The sequence below is a fragment of the Lissotriton helveticus genome, chromosome 6 (assembly GCF_964261635.1).
Source record: "Lissotriton helveticus chromosome 6, aLisHel1.1, whole genome shotgun sequence".
NCBI lineage: Eukaryota > Metazoa > Chordata > Amphibia > Caudata > Salamandridae > Lissotriton > Lissotriton helveticus.
In genome coordinates this window covers 1,041,766,289-1,041,787,420 of record NC_136067.1, presented here as the reverse complement: position 1 = coordinate 1,041,787,420, position 21,132 = coordinate 1,041,766,289, and the positions used below count along the sequence as shown (strand labels likewise).

The following is a 21,132-nucleotide window of genomic DNA, read 5'->3' as shown; positions in this document are numbered from 1 at the left end:
ATTGCAATAGAAGGAAGGCACTCAGATCCTTATGCTATTTTGGTTGATTCTTCATCAGCTTGCCATAGTGAAGGCGAAGTTAGAGACCGGGCGGGTAGTGGAGGTCATGGTTCAGTCCAATTTACTTGATAACGGCACACCTTTAGAAATTACTTTGGTGAAAGAAGCTTAGGGAATCATTCAGCATCGCGTCCATCTGTGTATATTTTGTATATTTATTTGTAGACACGGTACCCTGCTATAGACATACATATTCTGATGTGGGCATTGCCATCCTGCTACAGATATGTGTGTATATTCTGTTACATAAATCCCTACATGGGCTCTTCTGGTATGATATATATGTGCAACACCACATTGTAACCATAGTCAGTCTGATTGGGAAACCTATGTGTCTTAATACAGAAGTCTAATAAATATTTTTTTTAAACAAGGCTACTGTCTGTGTTATCCCTGTTTAGGCATATGCACTTGATTCAGACATAGTTGTCTTAATATTTGTTTAGCTTCATAGGAAGTCCAAATGCAGCATTTTTCTCCATTCCTATGGCTTGGTCGATGGCGTTTCGATCCTATCAAGTCAGGATCATCATCAGAAACGGGTTGCCAATTTGGAATGTGATGTGGGTGAATTGTAGCAGGTTAGGTGATCACGTGCTGTACAGGGCAGGTCGGGAGATCTGGAAACCGCATTCGTAGTGTATAGGGGGTCAAAAGAAAAACGATGGTGAGCGGAGGCGCAGGATGTTTTCATCCGGAGGGGTCAAGGAGAAGTTAAGAGCAGGGTCGGATCACTGGGCGAGACTGCAGTCTACTTGGACCCCCTGTAGCCACCCGACGGCCCCCAGATTTACTTCGCGGCATACACAATCTGGAATCTAGGTACCCGCCCCGGGACCCTGTCAGTGGATTGGTGATCCGACCCTGCCCTTAACTTCTCCTTGACCCCTCCGGAGGAAAACAGCCAATCGGGGCTCCGACCCTGCATCTCCGCTCACCATCGTTTTTCTTTTGACCCCCTATACACTACGGATGCGGATTCCAGATCTCGCGACCTGCCCTGTACATCACGTGATCACCTAGCCTGCTACAATTCACCCACATCACGTTCCAAATTGGCAACCCGGTCCTGATGATGATCCTGACTTGATAGGATCGAAACGCCGTCGACCAAGCATACAGCGCAACTCATGGCGCATTCTCAACTTTGGTTCACAAACGATTATCTGTTTTCCATTCATTGATGATGAACCATTGCTTTTGTATATATTGCTCTTCACCTTGTCACTTTGCGTCCTCCACTGTGTTTCCCACCTGTCACTCGCGCCGTCACTCTTTGTTTCACGAGCACCACGTGCACAAAGCCCTCTTGGGTTGCCACCGCATTTTATGCCAACAGTGCTGTTATAACTGTCTTGTATAAAGTGTGAATTCAATATATGATGCCACAAGCACTTTTTCCAAAATGATATTGGGAGTCTCTCCTTCTTTCGCTACCTTGTAATGTCTTGTACATGCACGTGTAATTGCCTCCCTCACTGAATCCGGTTGAGATATTGTTGCTAAAACGTATATATACCCAGATCTCAATCCGGTCTATGGGTTATACTCCTGTTGTTCTCTATTACCTTGCACTTGCAGCATACCTAAAGGTTCCATTCTAGCTATATCATCGTAAACCTCTAACTGGAATCCCTCACACTACTCCTGGACGATGATCCGGGCTGATAAGAGGACCCCTGTCCTTCCATACGCTTATAACAAGCAAAACTCCTTCAAGTCTCAACTGACAGACAATGACAACCACCTAAAATATTGTCTCTCCCCCACTGGAGATTCAATCTCAAATGCCTTCCTGAAGTTGAACCTCCGAAAAAGGAGTTGATCCTATTCACCAATGACAAGAAGCAAGTATAAGTGTAGGAATGGCTCTCTGCTATTAAGATGAATAGATCACAGACTTACCACACATCACAAACAAATCACTGACAGAATATCGACGACCACTATATCGAGGTCCCAAAATATCGACACCTGAATATCGATGTCAAGAATATCGACATCTTATCTACATTATGGTAAGTACAAAAATATTGAGAAAAAAAATATTATTGTAAAAAAAGTTGTTAAAAATACATATATTAAATATAATATATATATATGTACTTAATATTAATAAATAATTATAATAAATTATACAATGTTAGAAACATTTTAAAAATTATAAATACATATATATACATATACCAGTAAAATAAGAATACAAATAAAATATATATAAATAACAAATTAAAATATTAAAATATTTTTATTCTTTTACAATTACATTTTACACTACATTAACAGCAATAGTAGGGAAAATATTGGATAGCGGAGGAGACAAAATTACTATCCCTACTCCAGGGAGTGCAACAGTAGGTAAAGCTTTGGATTGCGGAGGGGAAAAATTTACTATTCCCACTCCAGAGAGTGCTTTAGTAGAGAAAGTGTTGGATAGCGGATGGGTCAAAATTACTATTCCCACTCTAAAGATAGAAACAGTAGGGAACGTGTTTGATAGCAGAGGGGAATACTTTACTATTCCTACTCCAGGGAGTGCAACAGTAGAGAAAGTGTTGGATAGCAGAGGGGCAACGAGTACTATTCCCACTCCGGCAAGTGCAACAGTAGGGAAAGTGTTGGATAGCGGAGGGGTAACAATTACTATTCCCAGTCCAGCAAGTGCAACAGTAGGGAAAGTGTTGGATTGCACAGGGGAATAATTTACAATTCCCACTCCAGTGAGTGCAACAGTAGGGAAAGTGTTGGATAGCGTAGGAGTAAAAATTACTATTCCCACTCCAGCAAGTGCAACAGCAGGGAAAGTGTTGGATAGTGGAGAGGAATAATTTACTATTCCTACTCCAGCAAGTGCAACATTAGGGAAAGTGTTGGATTGCACAGGGGAATAATTTACTATTCCCACTCAAGCAAAATAATTACAATTAATTAAAGACTAATTCATTAATTTTAAAAAAATTGCCTCCCACCATATTCCCCTATAAATGACACCAATGTTCTGAAACATCACTATTAACATAATTAATAAATAATTATTTAAAATTAACAAGAAATGTAAAAACAATAAATAATAATTTAATTCACACAACAGCATAAAACAACTTAAAATAAATGTTAATACATTTTTTACAAAATATATTTCAATTAAATTACTTCCCAGCCTACTCCCCTATCAACACACAACCCGCTCTTAAAAAATTGACACAAATAACATAACTAATATTTAATTAATAATTATTAATAACCAATTAATAAATAATTGACAATATATTATTGACTACAAATTACAATATACAATTTTAAATACATAAATATTAAATAATTAAAAATATAAATACATTTATTATTAAATTACTTCCCACCCTACTCCCCTATAAACCCACAACCCGCTCCTAAGAAAATAACAATTTACATATTTACCAGTGAATTATTAATATTTAACAAACTAACTAATTAATAACACATTATTTTCCACAATGAACAATATAAAGCCATAAATACTTAATTACTAATTAACAAAAATTATTAATTCATTAATTTTAATTAAATTACTTCCCACCCTATTCCCCTATAAACCCACAACCTGCTCCTAAAAAAATAACAATTCATTTATTTACCAAATAATTATTAATAATTAACAACCAATTAATAATCAATTGATAATAAAGTAATTACCGCAATTAAAAATATAAAATAATAAATATATCATTATTAATAAATAAAACATATTAATTAATTTTCATTAAATTACTTCCCACCCTATTCCCCTATAAACCCACAACCCGATACGGAATAAAAACGCAAAATGTTATTAAAAATAATTAATAACTTCTAAAAATTATTATTAAATGTATTATAATTGAATTACTTCCCACCCTATTCCCCTATAAACCCACAACTCGATATTATGGTACTTCGGAAAAAAACTACTCGATATTCTGTCTGTTCACCTCACAAACAGTGCTAAGTCACTCAGCTTTAACAGTGAGAGCAAACTTAACTTCAAAACACTTAGAGTTCGGCACCAACTCTCCCCATCATTCAGAATCATGACTCATATCCCCTTAAATGGCTTCAGAAGTACTTTTGAGACTTTGGTTCTCACTCGTCCACACAGCAGCAATACCCTGCTCACCAACACCTCACTCATTTAACACCTCTCAAAACTGTTCTGCTCATCAAAGTTCTGAAAAAGTCAAAGTGGATCAAGTCCATCCTTCAAAACATTCATTGACACCGGGTGACAACTGTATCGCTTTCATGTTCTTTTGAGCCATCTTCAAGGCAGTCACATTCAACATTCCATCACACTTGGCTGACAAAACCAAGGTCAAAGATAGCCAGGACAAAACCCTTGCCATTGGCTGGCTAGGTGCCAAGGTGTGCAAGACGGCAGAACATCAGGTGCCTCCTGCTAAGCACCAAGCATTTGCTGAGTATCCCAATGAAGACCTGCCCAACCGTTCAAAAAAATAAAATAAACAACCAAAAAAACGTTCAAATTACCATTTTAGACAATCATTTTATAGAAAGACCCAATGTAGTGTATCACACAGTGTAGCTGAACCATGAGTACCAAATCTGAGTGTAAGTATGTAGAAAAATCTCATTTCGCAGGAAGATTAGATGAGATATAATAGAGGAGGTGGCACAGTTTCTTCTGCCAGGAAAGCATTTGTTTAAACGTGGCTAGACAATGAATAAGCACAGCTACTTACCATAAGATTCACTTAAGGGATCTAAACAGTATATAATGTAACTGCCGAATGCGAATGATAGGTTCTACTGACCACCTAAGTCCAGTAAACTAACCTTTTTGAAGGCGATAGCTTACAAGGGGGTGGAATACTTTGTATACGCCTGGTCTTGTATGTTTCTTAGTCCTTGGCATAATGTGGAAATACAACCATTCTTGTGATACCTCTAACTAAATTAACAAGCATTTGGCAAAGCCAAGAAGTCTGAAAGGAATGTAGTATGGGAATGTAAAGCATTACAAGTGGATAGCGAGGGAATGAATATGCATTTGTGTGGAAGCAAAGAACCGTAGAATAATATTTGTGTTATGTTAAGAGGTCAGGGGGCAGTTACACCGTCAAGCCAGACGTAAAAATCCATGTAGGTTAATGATTGCCCTCCTCCCTCCCATCTGTCCTGCGAGAGAAAAACAAACACCACAACGTATCTAGTTATCTTAGACCCTTTTACAGCATTACAATGCCATATGTGTGTTTCCGAAGCTAAGCCAGCTGGATTAATAAATAAAATGATCACAGATGGTGGACGCCAGACACTTTAAATGTGGAAGCACAAAAAATCTTCTCAATCAAAACATGTACTCCTGACTCCCAACACGTGGGTGGAGCCAAAACCATCTCTAATGCTGCTCACATAATTGTCTGGCAACAGCTGCGTGCCACGCCATAAACCGCCTTTATCCTATAGTGGTATAGTGTGCGTTTTTTTAGATCATGCCTGCTTGCGATGGCCGAAAGAGCATCTATTTATGTACACATGCTCACAGAATGTAACAAAGTGGCATAAATAAGGAAAACAGCCCGGCAAGATTCTCAGCCAGAAGAAGAACCACAAAGATGAATAAAGCCCTCAACCCAGGTGCAAGGATTTATCTTCTAGCAATAAGACATTTTTTCCAATCACACAACCTCTTGTGGCCATTTATGGTGGCGCCGTGAGACATCTACATAGAGTAGTGGTAAAGCAGCACAGACCCTGCTGAAAGACAGTTTACATTTGCTTCCAGACAATACATTAATTAATATTGATCTAAAGCAAAATACAAAATGAAAGCAGCTACCTGCACTGCATTTTCACAGGTATTAAAAACGGTGTGCGGGATTACTACTGTAGCATTATAATAAAATGGACCTGAAAAAGTCAATTTAAACCGAATTTTTAGGTGTACATTATTAGACCACATTCAAGCATCCGCTGGTGCCCCTCCTTCCCCTGCCTGACCACACCCATAGCAACATTGATCTAGCGTGCCTATGCTGTGCAGCTGCTTTGATGTGGCATGTCCCAGCAGGTACTTACATCTATACTTTTCTTCTAAAAGCCCTTTGGACAGAGACATGAGTCCAATCTTCATGGAGAGCACTCGTATTTTCCCTGTGCGGCCACTGAAAGGGAAGAGTTCAAATGTTAGTCAGATGGAGACACACAGTCCCTCATTTTTCAAAGGCAAAATAAAACGAATGAATGAATGAATTGATGCATTAATGAATACATGGATGAATCGGTCCAATAATATCGCATGCACTACCGTTGAGTCTCTTGGAGGGGGTCGTAACTTCTGTTACCTAAATAAGGGGATCCAAATTACGTTTCATGAGTAGCTTTTTTCTCGGCCTCCTACAGAGAGGATCATCTGAACAGTTTGTCAAGATTAAGGTGCAGAAACAAATTTGTTTATTAAGTTCATCGAAACAGTTTGTTAAGTTGCAGAAACCAATTTGTTTATTGAGCTCATCTAAACAATTTGCTAAGTTCAAGGTGCAGAAATCAATTTGTTTATTGAGTTAATCTGATCAGTTTGTTAAGTATAAGGTGAAGAAACCTATTTATTTATTGAGTTTATCTAAACAGTTTGTTAAGTTTAAGGTGCAGAAGAACAAGTTACTTACCTTCGGTAATGATGTATCTGTAAGAAACCTTAGTTAGTTATAGATTACTTACCTTAGAACCACCCTCAGGCGTCAGACTGGATCCGGAAAGTTTTTTCGTCAGCAGTACCTCTGCGCGTCGGAAGGTGGCGTCAGTCGGCTCCGCGTCCGTCGTAGGCGTTGTGTCGCCAGGTTGACGTTGTGGCAGCTACTTAGATGCCACCATTGGGTGCTGACGTCAGTTCTGTACACAACTTTCCGCGCCAGAAACACAGAGCCATGCAAGACACTGACCACTGGTGCGCAAAGCTACGGCCCTGAAAGGATGTCCCACATGTAAGTAACTTGTTCATCTGAAAGAAACACGTTAGTTATAGATTCCTTACGTTATAATAGATGCCCTAGCAATAGCAACCCTGAAGGTGGGTCTGCAAACTAAGATCCCACCAAAAAATCCTGGAGAACAGAACAGCCAAAGAAGCTGTCTCTCCAGACTTGATTGTCAAGGCTGTAGAGGTTGGTAAAGGTATGCCACGAAGCCCACATAGCTGCCTGACAAATGTCAGTTAGAGGAACTCCACGCCCCAAAGCAGTAGTTGCTGCAGTCGCCCTGGTGGAATGGGTGCGCAGCTCCACTGGAGGCTCCTTCTTTGCCAGAGAATAACAGGTTTTGACACATAAGACAACCCTTCAGGAGATAGTCCGCTTTTGTACAGCCCGACCTTTCTTGGCGCCAACGTACCCAACAAAGAGCTGGTCGTCCACCCAGAACTGTTTGGTGATATCCAAATAAAAACAAAGCTCACATTTTGGGACCAGGCGGTGGAGCCTCTCTTCCTCCTTCGAAGGATGCAGAGGCAGAAAGAAGGTGGGCAAAGTGATGGTCTACCTGATGTTAAAGGTAGTGACAACCTTGGGCAGGAAGGATTGTCGAGTCCTGAGGACAACTTTGTCTGGATGCACAGAGAGAAAAGGAGGCTTAAAAGAAAGCGCCTGGAGCTCACTCACTCGTCTGGCAGAGGTGATGGTCACCAGGAACGCAGTTTTGAGAGTTAAGAGCCTCAAAGGACAGTTATGAAGTGGCTCAAAGGGAGCACACATGAAATAAGTGACAACCAGGTTCAAGTCCCACTGAGGCATAATGGAAGGAACAGGAGGAAAGAGATGAATTATGCCTTTCAAGAAACGATTTACAACCAGGGACTTGAAGAGGGAAGGCTGATCTGGAAGCCGAAGGAAGGTAGAGATGGCTGAGAGATAGCCCTTGATAGTGCCCAGAGCAGAGCCCTGCTGGGCCAAAGAAAGAAGGAACAGAAGAACCTCAGAAAGAGGGACAGAGGAGGATCCAAAGCCTTTGCTGTGCACCATGCCACAAATTTGTTCCACAGACATATGCCGTCTTAGTGGAGGGACGCCTGGCTGCCAGAATTACATCGCAGACTTCAGGAGGCAGGTCGAAAGACGTCAACTGCCTCTGCTCAATCTCCACACACGGAGGTGGAGGCTGGACAGGTTCAGGTGAAGGACCGTCCCCTGTTGATGCGACAGAAATCCTCCAGAATAGGCAGACGGGCTGGAGGATCGAAGGCCATGTTGAGCAGCTCAGGATACCAGACTCTTCGTGCCCAATCCGGAGCCACGACAATGACTTGGGCCCAGTCTCACCTGATCCTCTTGAGCACTCAGGGCAGAAGTGGTATAGGTGGAAAGGCTTACAACAGACCGCAAATCCACTCGCAACTAAAAGCGTTGTCTAGCGAGTGCCGCCTTGGAAATTCCAACATGCAGAATTGATGACCAGGCTTGTTCTCTTCGGTGGCGAATAGATCTGACCAAGGCTCTTTCCACTGTTAAAAGAGAGCTTGAACCACCTCCGAGTGCAGATGCCATTCGTGATCCATCATGCACCTGCGCCTCAGTTCGTCAGCCCTGGCGTTCAGGGAACCTGCCAGGTGTTGACCCACCTGAGAAATGCCCTGATGTTCCAGCCATGTCCAGAGGCGGAGGGCCTCCTGACATAGGGTCCACGACCCCACCCCACCTTGTTTGTTGAAGTACCACATGGCAGTGGTGTTGTCCGTGAACACCTGCACTACTCTTCCCCGGAAAGAGGAAAGGAATGCCTTGAGTGCAAGACGAATCGCCCGAAGCTCCAGAAGGTTAATGTGGAGCTTGGACTCCGCCAGAGGCCTCTGATCTCCGCCTCCCCCATGTGGCTACCCCATCCCAGAAGTGATGCATCTGTCACCACAGTGAACTTTGGTTGGGGAAGGGAGAGGGATATGCCGCTGAACCAATCCTGGTTCGTGAGTCACCACTGCTCTTTGAGATCTGGACACAATCAGACAGATTCCCCTGATGCTGCACTCACTGGAACTTCAGGTCCCACTGCAGAGCCCGTATATGCCACCTTGCATGATCGACCAGCAGGATACAAGAGGCCATGAGGTCCAGCAGCCTCTGGGTCATTCTGACTGAAACTTGGGATAGAGGCCGAAAGATCTGAATCATAGCATGAATATCCCGGACTCGCTGTTCGGGAGGATAGACCCGAAACTGCGTCATGTCTAGAACCTCTCCGATGAAGAGGAACTTCTGAGAGGGAATCAGGTGTGACTTCGGCACATTGATGGAGAACCCCTGCGAATGTAGGAGGTCGGCCATAATCTAGAGGTGGGAGACGATTGCCTAGGGCGAGCCCGCCTTCAACAGCCAGTCGTCGAGATAGGGGAAGACTGAAACCCCTGCTCTTCGCAGATGAGCTGCGACCACCGCCATCACTTTCGTGAACACCCGAGGGGTGCTGGTAAGGCCAAAGAGGAGCACTTTAAACTGAAAGTGCTTGTGGCATACCGTGAACCGCAGGTTACGCCGGTGAGCTGGCAGGACGGGGATGTGAAAGTAAGCGTCCTGCATGTCCAAGGCTACAATCCGGTATTCCGGATCGAGGGCAGACAAGACTTGAGCAAGCGTCAACATCTTGAGCTTCTCCTTTCGGAGGAAGCAGTTGACGTCTCTGAGATCCAAGATAGGACAAAGGCCTTTGTCCTTCTTGGGGACCAGAAAGTAGTGGGAATAACAACCACAACCTACTGCTGGGGCAGGAATGCGCTTGATGGCTCCCTTGGCCAAGAGAGCTGTAACTTCCTGCTGGGGAAGGGCCAGATGATCCTCCAACATGCAGTGGTATTACGGTGGCATGGCTGGATGGGTAGCCTCAAAGGAGAGGGAGTAGCCCCTTCGGACTATCTGCAAAACCCAACTGTCCGACGTGATGGTGCTCCAGTGGGGGAGGTGATGGTGAATCCTGCCGCCCACTGGCATTTGATGGGTCTGAAATGGCGGACTAGGAAGGTTTGGAGGCTGCTGCAGAGGGGGTGTTGGCGGACTGGCCTGCCCGCTGGTCCCTGGAACCACAACGGTTGTTCCCACGTCCCAGGCCGCGCGAAGGTTGGGTAACTTGCTGCGGCCTGTGGCTATGGGCTGGACGTAGCCGGGCACCCCTTCCGTAGCACGAAAGTGGCGAAAAGCAGACTGCGCAGGGCGGGTGGAGAGGCCCAAGGACTTGGGCGTAACCCGTTAGTCCTTGAAACGCTTTAGAGCGTTGTCTGCTTTGTTGCCAAACAGGCGACGGCCATCAAAGGGCATGTCCATCAAGGTGTTATGGATATCCCCTAAAAAGCCAGTCGACCTCATCCAGGTGCAGAGATGAAGCGCTACTGATGTTGAAATTGTCCTGCTCAGAGAGTCGGCGGTGTCCAGCCCACAACAGATGGTAAACTTCTCCGCATCCCTCCCGGCAGCGACAGCCTGGGAGAGCACTGCCTGGGCCTCTGAGGCAGCACCTGCACAACCGTATCCAACACAGAGTGGGAATAACGGCCCATGAGACGTGTAGTGTTTACCAACCGCAGTCCTAAGCTGACAGAAGAGAAATCTTCTTCCCAAGATGGTCCAGCTTCTTGGATTCCGTTTCCGGTGGGGCGGTAAGGAATACGCTCTTGGAAGTGGAGGCTTGGACCACCAAGTTCTCCGGGGTGGGGTGTTGGGAGAGGAAAGTAGTGTCGCCCGGAGCAGGGCGGTGGTGTCGGGCAATCATCCTGTGCACGGAAGCCCCTGTGTTGGGCCTGGACCACATGCCCAAAAGGAAGTCGGTGAGGGCCTCATTAAACGGCAGCAGGGGCTCTGAAGAGTTTGCAGCCGGTTGAAGCACCTCTGTCAGGAGGTTAGTCTTAACAGCCACCGTAGGAAGCTAGAGGTTGAGAGCCTCAGCCGCCCTACGCAACACCACTGCGTATGATGCTCCCTCCTCCGTAGCCACGGTAGGAGGAGACAACATGCCAAGGTCAGGGGTGGTGTTGCGACCACTGGCATCCCCCATTTCCTCTCTCCAGTCCTGTTCATCTAACTGGTCGGTCAGAGGGTCATCTGACCCCCTCCTCCTCATCATCTAGGTGCCATTCTGGTTGAAAAGGGACCCCAGGAGTGAACAGGGGAACAAAAACCCCTCTCAGCACCGAATCCAGCTTCGGGTGATGTCAGTCCGGCTCCTGGTCCACGTCGGGATGGAGAGCGGGGTCGACGCCGGCCGGGGGGCCGACCGGCGTCTGATGCGGGATGGGTGCCGGGGGAAGGTATAATCAGGTCAATCAGTGCCGATCCGGATACAGGTCTGGATCCAAGGGGGGGGGGGGGGGGCTGCAGCGCTAGGGCCGGAGATGTCAGCGGAGAAAGCCTAGGCCAGCTGGTTCGTGCCACCCAAAGATGGCATGCATCGCACGTAGAATGTACGAAGCTGGGCGGGAGTCGCTGCAGGTCCTGGGAAGGGAGGGAACCGCAGAGTCGACTCTTCGGGCTTCGCACGCGGAGCTGCAGGAGGAGCACCACCTGCATCCCTTGTCGGATCGGCCGACCAATTAGAAGTCGAAGAGCGACGATGCTTCTTCGACTTCTTCTTATGCTTCGACTTACCCGACCCCGAATGCAAAGACTTTGATGACTTGGACGAATGGTGGTGGCTCCGCGTTCGGTCCCTCGACCTCCCTCGCGACCGGGACCTCGAACGGCGCGGAGCCGACGGCCGACGTGCAGGCAACTTTCGGGACCACTCCTGCAAAGCCTTCGGCGCCATCGACCGGCAGTCGGAGCATGACTTGGGGTCGTGGTCGCGCTCCAGGCAAAAGAGGCACAGTCAGTGCAGATCCGTCATCGACATCAGTCGGTTACAGGAACCGCATCCCTTGTGCACCAGGAGTCGACAAAAGTCGAGAAAAAAGTCAGTCAAAAAGTGACTGGATGTACCGCTCTTCCAGGATCTGCGCTGGCTGGCGCGGAAAAAGATTTAACTACGTCAGTGCGCAAGGGCAGCATCTAAGTAGCTGCGGCGATGTCATCCTGGCGACACGACGCAAACGGCAGACGCAGAGTCGACCGACGCCACCTTCCGACGTGCAGAGGTACTGCTGATGAAAAAACTTTCCGGATCCAGTCTGACGCCCGGGGGTGATTCTAAGGTAAGGAATCTGTAACTAATGTATTTCTTTCAGATATTTATTTAGATGTTTATTAAGTTCATCAAAACAGTTTGTTAAGTTTAAGGTGCAGAAACCAATTTGTTTATTGAGTTCATCTAAACAGTTTAAGTTTAATGTGTAGAACGCTATTTGTTTATTAAATTCCTCTAAACAGTTTGTTAAGTTTAAGGCCCAATGCTGGAGATGGTCTACATAAAATCACGTTTGCAGTCACATTGTGCTTTAAGGGGGCGTATAGCCCCTCCCTTGCATCATACCCTTGACAATGGTGGGAAATCATCAAACCTACCATCGATCTATTTTGTTTTAAACACCTTATTTAATAAATCAAACAAAATATTACGAAAATAAATACATCAGACTTTCTTTAAGTGGGATCAAGCAGGCCTGCCAAACGGCGATCCTGAGGCAGCACAACATAAAACAAAACAATATAGAATTATAAATCTGCGCTGTCTTTTCTGTACGTTCAGTACATTCTCCTCTTCTCATACTAAATAACACGGAGTGTGAAACCATGACATGTGGTATGAAGACTGCACAAAGAGCATAACACGATTTGTTCCCTATTGTTTTTGACTTGTGTGGGAGGGCCTTCATGGACCATGCACCAGAATCCATTTAGCAGTGAGTGGGGATGTGACTCCATGTCCTAAATACAGAATTCCACTTAGCAGTGAGCGAGGGATGTTGCTTCATGTATTGGGCACCATAATCTACTAGCAGTGAGCGAGAGATGTGGCTCCACCTAGCAGAGAGTGAGAGATGTGGCTTCACCTAGCAGTAAGCAAGAGCTGTGGCTCCACCTAGCAGAGAGTGAGAGATGTGGCTTCACCTAGCAGTAAGCAAGAGCTGTGGCTCCACCTGGCAGTGAGCGAGAGATGTGGCTCAGTCTAGTAGAAAGCAAGAGCTGTGGCTCCACCTAGCAGTGAACGAGAGATGTGGCTCCACCTAGCAGAGATTTTGAGATGTGGCTTCACCTATCAGTAAGCAAGAGCTGTGGCTCCACCTAGCAGAGAGTGAGAGATGTGGCTTCACCTAGCAGTAAGCAAGAGCTGTGGCTCCACCTAGCAGTGAGTGAGAGATGTGGCTCCGTCTAGTAGTAAGCAAGAGTTGTGGCTCCACCTAGCAGGGAGTGAGAGATGTGGCTTCACCTAGCAGTAAGCAAGAGCTGTGGCTCCACCTAGCAGTGAACGAGAGATGTGGCTCCACCTAGCAGAGAGTTCGAGATGTGGCTCCATGTCCCAGGTACAAGAATCTATCTAGCAGCAACCGAGTATGTCGGTTTCCATCCGGCAACAAGATTCCACCGAGCACTGAGTGAGGATGTGGTTCCATGTCCCAGGCACAAGGGTCTCTCGGTGCCCCAGCTACAAGGGTATCTCCATGTCTCAGTTACAAGAGTCTCTCCAAGTCTCTCCACGTCCCAGGTACAAGAGTCGCTAAATGTACCAGGTAAGAGTCTGTCCAGCTACAATGAAGTCTCTCCATGTCCCAGGTACAAGAGTCCATTTAACAGTGAGCAAAGGGATGCCTCTTTCTACCCTAGGAACAAGAATCCAATTGGTAATGAGCGAGGAATGTGGTTCTATGACTCAGTATCAGCATCTATAGAGCAGGAGCTTAGGATACGGCTCCATGTGCTTGGTACCACCATCCATAGGGCAGTGCGTAAGGGACACAGAATTGGTAGGAGGCACCAGCTCCCCATTTGGCAGTAAGAGAGAGATGTGGCTCGACGCAGCAGAAAGCAGAATCCATCTAGTAGTGAGTGAGCGAGACACATGAATTGGTGAACCAGCCACCATTGAGAGTCTTCCTCGTACATCAGTCCCCTCCATCCATCAATAGCGAGTGGGAGGCGTGGCTTTGTGTACTACGTACCACTAGGATCCCTCTAGTAGTGTTGAAGGGACTTTGCTCCGGGCTCTATGCTGTGCTGTCGCATCTACCCAGCCGAGTGTTATGAAGCATGGGCCACAGGATGAGGCAGTGGCATCTCTCTGCCTGGTCCAGGTAGGACCAGGTCTGTCCAGCAGTGAGTGATGGATACGACCCCTAGTATGAAAGAGCACCTCTCTCCAGATGGATGTTACATGAGGTGCTTAATGTGCCAGGTATCAAAGGATGTCTAGCAGTGAGGGTTACGGTTTGTTGTGGTGTCAATATCCAACAGTAAGTTAGGGACACACTTCAAAGTTTCAGGCATCATAAATCAGCTAGCAGAGAGTGAGAGGCGACGCTACCTTACCAGGCAGCTCACAATGTACAAATACTTTAGCTTTCATCAAAACAGTTCACTAAGCAGATCTCATGTTGAGTGTTCTTGACATGAGGCATAATTAGGGAGTTTTCAAAGTTAAGTTCCTAATTTTTCATATCAATCATTTAGTTGTGCTCTCTGTGCCGCCAATTAATCATTCCTAATTGGGAAACATTCAATTATCCAGTGTGCTGGCATTCACGAGCTGTAGAAATACAGTGACTGATGCACTGGTCACTGAAGCTTGAACTGACCCTCGGGAAATTCAACGAAGTGTTTTCCTTCAACTTTAGTCTCTGACACATGCCTTTTTTAGCAGTATTGAACTCTTGCGTCCCTGCAGCCTTAAAACAGAGGTTCAAACCTCACCAATCAGTAAATAGCGCAAGACCATTGATCTTTATAAGGCGCACAGGGATGGTTTGCCACTGAAAGAGTATGGCAGAAAAAACCCAGAAAACATGTCACCCACGCTTCTGGAGGTGGATAGTTGTCGGGATCCACCAGACATCATGTGACGTTCGCACTCGCAGCAAGACCATTTTTAGAGGCAGTCGACTACCATTGAAAGGCCCACCCATCTTCTGGACACCTGGCTTACTCAGAGGGAATTTAATGACCCATGTGTCAGACCCTAGCTTCCATGTGGATAGATGGCCTTCTCGTTCTGAAACAGAAAACACTACGGGCTCAGCTACCACTTTCTGTAATCGGATAAGTACCAAGGAAATAAAGGAACAGAGGCTGGAGGCTCAAAGAGGTGTAGTGAAACCATACATCCGGTCTGTGATAGGTAAACCAAAAGCCGCATGCCCCATAGGCATCTAGAATAAAGTTACAACTAATAACTTTCTTTTATTTTTATGGGCATGCAGTTTTTTTCTAATGATGTCCAAGAGAACAAGGTGTCTAAATTCAGCCAACCATTCACACGCAACGAGTGCTTAATTTGTAAAACAATAAGTACCAGGGCCCATAGTTTTGCCCAGAAGTCCGCGCCCAGCGTTATTGAAGGTCAAGGAGCTGAAAACAAAGTCTGTGTATTCCTTTTTCCACCTGATGCCTCTTTAATCCACCACTAGACACTTCCTGCATCTTTACCTCTCTCCTGGAGGTTCATTTCTGCTTTCTCTCTTTGACACTGTTTTTCCATCTTTCTCTTCCGTCGTCTTCCCCTTTTATTCTCTCTCTCTTGCTCTGGATCAAAAAATGTTGTGTTGAAATAACTGCTGGTACCCAAAAATGAGTGCCTGTGAGCTCCACTTCCAACCACTGACTCAAATTAAGCACTGCAGACTGGATACAAATGAATTTTGGGGAAAGGAGAGAGAATATCAATGCAGTCTCTCTTTTGCACACTTCATTAGCATGTTATTCCACCTCACTTGTTTAACCAATCATGATGGGCGACGCCCACCTCAGGTGTGATAGCCAATGCAGTGCTAACTAGGGGACCCATCAGCTCCAAATAAATTAGCTGTCAAGTGTCCTATACACAAAGATAAAAGCACTGTAACTTACTACTAAAAGATAATGCAACCGTGATTGTGATAAAAGAATACTGGCATTATCGTTGCTGCCAAGTCCTACTTTAAAAAATGTTGCGCAGTGTTTGATGGGTTTTAAAACACTAGTACCCTCCAAAATGCTTAGAGTTATCCAAAGGGTAGTACGGCGACAAACTCAAATCCCAGGATTCCAAACTCACACTTTGCAAACTTTTTTGTTTTTCAGGAAAAAAAACCACAAAGTGAGTGTTTGCTTCTAATTTTTTTTATTTTTTTTTTAAACGAATACAGACCCCCCAATAAATGGCTCCGAGGTGGTGAGAGTTTTCTGTTCAGCACCACCAAGATTTTCGTTGTGGTACGAAATAGGAACGGAAATTGCCTAAGCCGATAGGACATGTTTATAAGAGCTATTGATTTTGGCAATGTTTTTTTGCCATGCTATGCTACAACGCTGCTGCTGTGCAGCATGACTAAACGTATTTTAAAACAAATCGTGATGGCGCTGTGATTTGTTTTATAAAAAAAACAAAAAACAAGTTGTCTGTTGCAAAATGGAGGGAGGCAGAACAGGACAGCAGGATAAGAAGGATGAGGGTGGGGAAGAGGACACATGAGAGACAATCCGAAAGTACATGGACAGTGGAAGGTGAGATCAAGAGGCTGGGAAGGCAAATGGACAATGGAGGGTGGGTGAAAGGGTATGGGGAGGCAACCATTAAATTGAGGGTAGCCGGGTGTATTTGAGCAGGCAAATGGAGAACTAAGGCTGGATGCAAGGATGGGACAGCAAGCTGACAATGGAGGGTGGACACAAGGGGTTGGGGAGCACAGGGACAGTGGGGAGTGGGGAGTGGATAGGCGGGGCAGGGGAAGCACATGGACAGACAACAGCCGCAGGAGGGGGAACACATGGACAATGGAGGCTGGGCAGGAGGGGTTGGGGAAGCAAGAACTACAAGGGATGCTCGCTGGAAAGGAAGCTAAAGACAGCAACTGAGAGAGACTGAGAAAGAGGAACACAGAGCTGACATTAGTACACAAGTGAAAAAGCTGAAAAACACACACACACTTGTAGAATGCTTCAGAAAAAAGTAGCACTTGAAAAATGAGCAGTGGAGGTCACAAGTTAAGCGTCCCTGCTCCAGTGGAGGGATAAACACAATTTATTTATTTTGAAAGTTTTATATAGCGGGAACAAGATCTTTGCAGATATCAGAGCGCTTTACAAATACAGGAGGTAGGAAACAAGAAACATGGGAGAGATCAACAGTCTTTTGAGCATACAATACTTGTAGGTAAAAAATGAAAGGCAAAATAGGGTGGGTACATGGGGTAGCATAATAATTGACTAAAACCAATGATACAAATCGACAATCGAACAAACAATAGTGCAGATAGGTGTATATCTTCAAATAGAGCAAGAGTAAGAGTTCAAGTGAATTTAGTCATGAGGATAGCTTTTACTTCTTTTTTAAAGAATGCAGAGGAGGAGATAAGTCTGGTTTTGGGCGGGAGTGAGTTCCAGATCCTGGGTGCCATTCCTGAGAAAGAGCGTTTAAATGTTTTTTCCTTCCGGAATCTATGAGGTTTCAGGAGAAGATTCTTTGTGCTTCTAGTGGTTCTTGAGCCACCAGATATTGTCAGTTTCTGAGTGAGGTAGCCGGGTGAGTTGTGGTGTATAGCTCTGTGCCTCATGCAGGCAATTTTCAGATGTATTCTGGCTTCATAAGGCAGCCAGTTCAGGGATTTTAAGTCAGGGGAAATATGCGAGTGTTTTTTTGATCCAGTGATGAGTCTTGCTGCAGCGTTCAAAGAGGCTCTCATGGGTGCAGTTGTAGAAAGAGGGAGTCCGCAAAGGGCGACGCTACCGTAGTCTAAGCGAGGAATTACTAGTGCTTGTACAGCAGTTTGGAAGTCTTTGGCTGGGAGGAAGGGTTTAAGTTTCCTCAGGGTATTAATTTGGAAATTAGCTCCCTTAGTTGCTTTGCTGATATGCTGCTGCATGTTGAGATTGGTGTCAAGTGTAATGCCCCACCTCTGAATGTGGCCGGCGAATCAAGATCTTAGAGAAGTAGGAGCCCTACTGATCAACTGCAGGGTTCCTGCTCCTCCATATTGGACGCCCAAATTGCTTTTTTAGCTTATACATATATTATGATGAGTACTGTGAATAAGTCAGAAAAAAAAAAAATTTACAAAGTGGTTTCCTGGTGGTGCTATTCAACTAGTACGCGGTTGTTCGTAAGGATAGCATGCTGCAACATTGCTCAAATCGTGAACAGCTAATTAAATCCCAGGTTAACAGCATGTGACAAGCAGATGCTTTTACTGGCTCATTAATGATTTCAAACTTCATATACTTACACAATCAGCACAATAAAGCAAATGCCAAGAGGCAAATTAACAGCTTAGAAGGGGCTAAATATGAAAATGACACTCTCATAGCTGCTTAAACATTACTGTTTTTATGTTGCAAAAAGGTGATTAGCGCGAGTTTTCACTATAGCGTTATAGCCTGCCATGGCAGGCTACACAGGCCATCAAAGCCCTGCTCCAGCATTAAAGGCTCGAGCCTTTTTATTGGGTACATGACGACAATAAAAATAAGGATATCACATATGGTACAATTCAACTTGGTGGACATATCCAATCTTTACATTACAATCGAGCTCTAGACAGGAATATTCTCAGCATCACAATATCTCTTCATCTTCATCTTCATGTACATTAATGGTAGCATTTCTAGTAGTGCCAATCTCGGAGGACATTACCATGGGAGCAGTGCATGGACTACCTCCATAGACATTCCACTGGCCCCAAATCTTCTCCCACTTGCAGGGGCAACCACAACTTTCGTACACCAACTTTTCCACCATCATACACCAGTCTGTATCTCGTTTCCAGTATCTGAGCAGTGGTACGGGTATTGCCCCCCATGATCTGGCTATATTTAGTTCCACAATCATTATGCTAAGGGTTACTCAGATCTGTTTCATGTGGCCATGATGTTGCAGGATATATAGGCTTTATGTACTATCCTAAGTTGGACAAGTCGAAACCTTGCTCGGTTCGCCACCTCTTTAGGGGAGGCTAAGGCCTCGGGCCAGTCCTTTTCCCCTAGGTCTCCCAAATCTGCCTCCCAGCGGCTTCGTAGCTGAAGGGGCTTATATGAGTTATTAATCAATTTTGTATACATGAGGGAGATCGATTTACGGGTCATGTGATCGGTTTACAGCAGGGAGTGGGACTTTAATACCAGTATAGCCCAGCTACGAAGGGCTAGAAGGCTATTAGAACATTCTGTCAACAGAGGGCAGAATGTTCTAACAAATAAAACAAATACCTCAGATACCAGAGGGGTCTGAAATCCCCTCAGGCTCTGTCAGGTCTTTGTTCACAGTAACAGCTGTGAAGGACAAACCTAGAATGTTGGAGCTCCAGGCTTCTACCGGCCGTTAGAAGTAAGGAGCACTCAATTGTTTTCAATGGAGCTCCCAACATTCCAATGTTCTAGTAATGGTTTTAAAAGATTGTCTCTTTTGAGACATCCCTTGCCAACTGTAGAACCACCAAGTGGCGTTGACATTTTCAACAGATTAACTGTCTGTTCTACTTTCTACAGCTTCAGTGCACTGTTTAAATGTATGTATCCTCAAGGGAGTCTGTTGTTATCCAAATCCCCAATGGAATCCTTTGTTATCCAACATCTTGAGCAATGTATCACTGTGCAGAACCATAATGAGATGTAGCTAGGCTGGGTTCTTGCCTAGTGAATAGAGGTTTGCCCCTAAATGATTTCTACTAACTTTGTCAAAAGATGAACTGAAGTCCAAGAAGCATACAAATAGTACTTCCGAACTAAGACAGGATTCACCACCGTTCTTACCATTGATCTTCAAATGGTTCCCTATATCCACCAGACTTATCGTCACTCAAGCCCCCTTGCACCAGCCGCCTGGACTATGGCAATACTCTTTACACAGGAATTACATCACACCTCCTGAAGAGACTTCAGACAATCTAGAACTCAGCGGCCAGGCTCATCCTCGACCTCCCCAGACATACCCACATCACCCCACACTTGAATAATCTCCACTGGCTCTCCGTACACAAGAGATGCCAATTCAAGATCCTGCTGCACGCCTACAAAGCCCTTCACAACCAAGGACCAGCGTACATAAAGCTCGCCTGAGCTTCCACAGACCCGCCAGACTCCTGCACTCCGCCTCCCTCTCCCTCGCTCACGCATCAGCTGCAGCAACAGCAGAGGCCAGTCTTACTCCTACCTCGCCACAAAATCCTGGAACAGCCTCCCCATCCACTTGAGGACCTCTACCTCCCTCCAGGAATTAAGAAGAGAACTCAAGACCTGGCTCTTTGACTAAAGCCCCATGCAGACTGGACCCAGCACCTGGATACCCTCACGGGTGATTAGCTCGCTCTAGAAATCCTGATTGATTGATTGATTGATTGAAAGACATAACTGGCCAGGCTTTTTCTTATAGGATGTTTTTAATGATCCTGATGGTTCTTCTGTAGGTTTATTTCAGTTTTCTTATAGAATTATCACAGTCAAGGATTCATGGTTGTTGCAGAGAGGATATAAAGGTTCTCCTCAAGCTTAGTTTTACTATACTGATTCAACGGAGTGCCTTATTTGCACTGCTTTTCAAAATTACAAAGCTAATTTTGTGTTGATGCTGGGAAGGCCAGGAAGTTCAATGTAGTCTTTAACCGCATGCGTGCGGGCGGAATACGCTGAGATTTACTCATTCCCATGTTTCATGACGAGCTGGGCTCGTCATGAGCGTAGCAGGAGGCTACCTCATGACGAGCCCAGCTCGTCATGAGCGTCGAAGGGGTTAATAAGGCTTTCCGTTTTAGGAGCCATTCAGTGTTGTCCACTTCAGTTCGCTAAAGGTTGGTTAAAACTTCCCTCACAAAAGTTTGATCTCTCAATTATAAATAGTTTAGATCTAAGTTGCTGGTCCATATAAATTTCCTGTTATTGTAATTAGTTTCTCATTACTGTTGTTTGTTGTTGGTAATACGAAGGATACATGTTCACAGTTTAGAGTTATCTGTTGGAGATAATGATGGCTTTCTTGTCTTGTAATCATCTTGTAGTTTTTACAAAA

General features: G+C 45.1%; 1 protein-coding gene across 2 annotated transcripts in view; it reads right to left on the bottom strand.

Annotated features, from left to right (window-relative positions):
* UTRN (utrophin) overlaps positions 1 to 21,132 on the bottom strand; it is a 1,532,463-nt gene that overhangs the window by 217,662 nt on the left and 1,293,669 nt on the right. For both annotated transcript variants that reach the window (XM_078648677.1, XM_078648678.1), the window contains one exon: positions 6,118 to 6,203. In XM_078648677.1, coding sequence (XP_078504803.1) covers positions 6,118 to 6,203 — 86 coding nt within the window. The remainder of the gene's footprint in view (positions 1 to 6,117; positions 6,204 to 21,132) is intronic.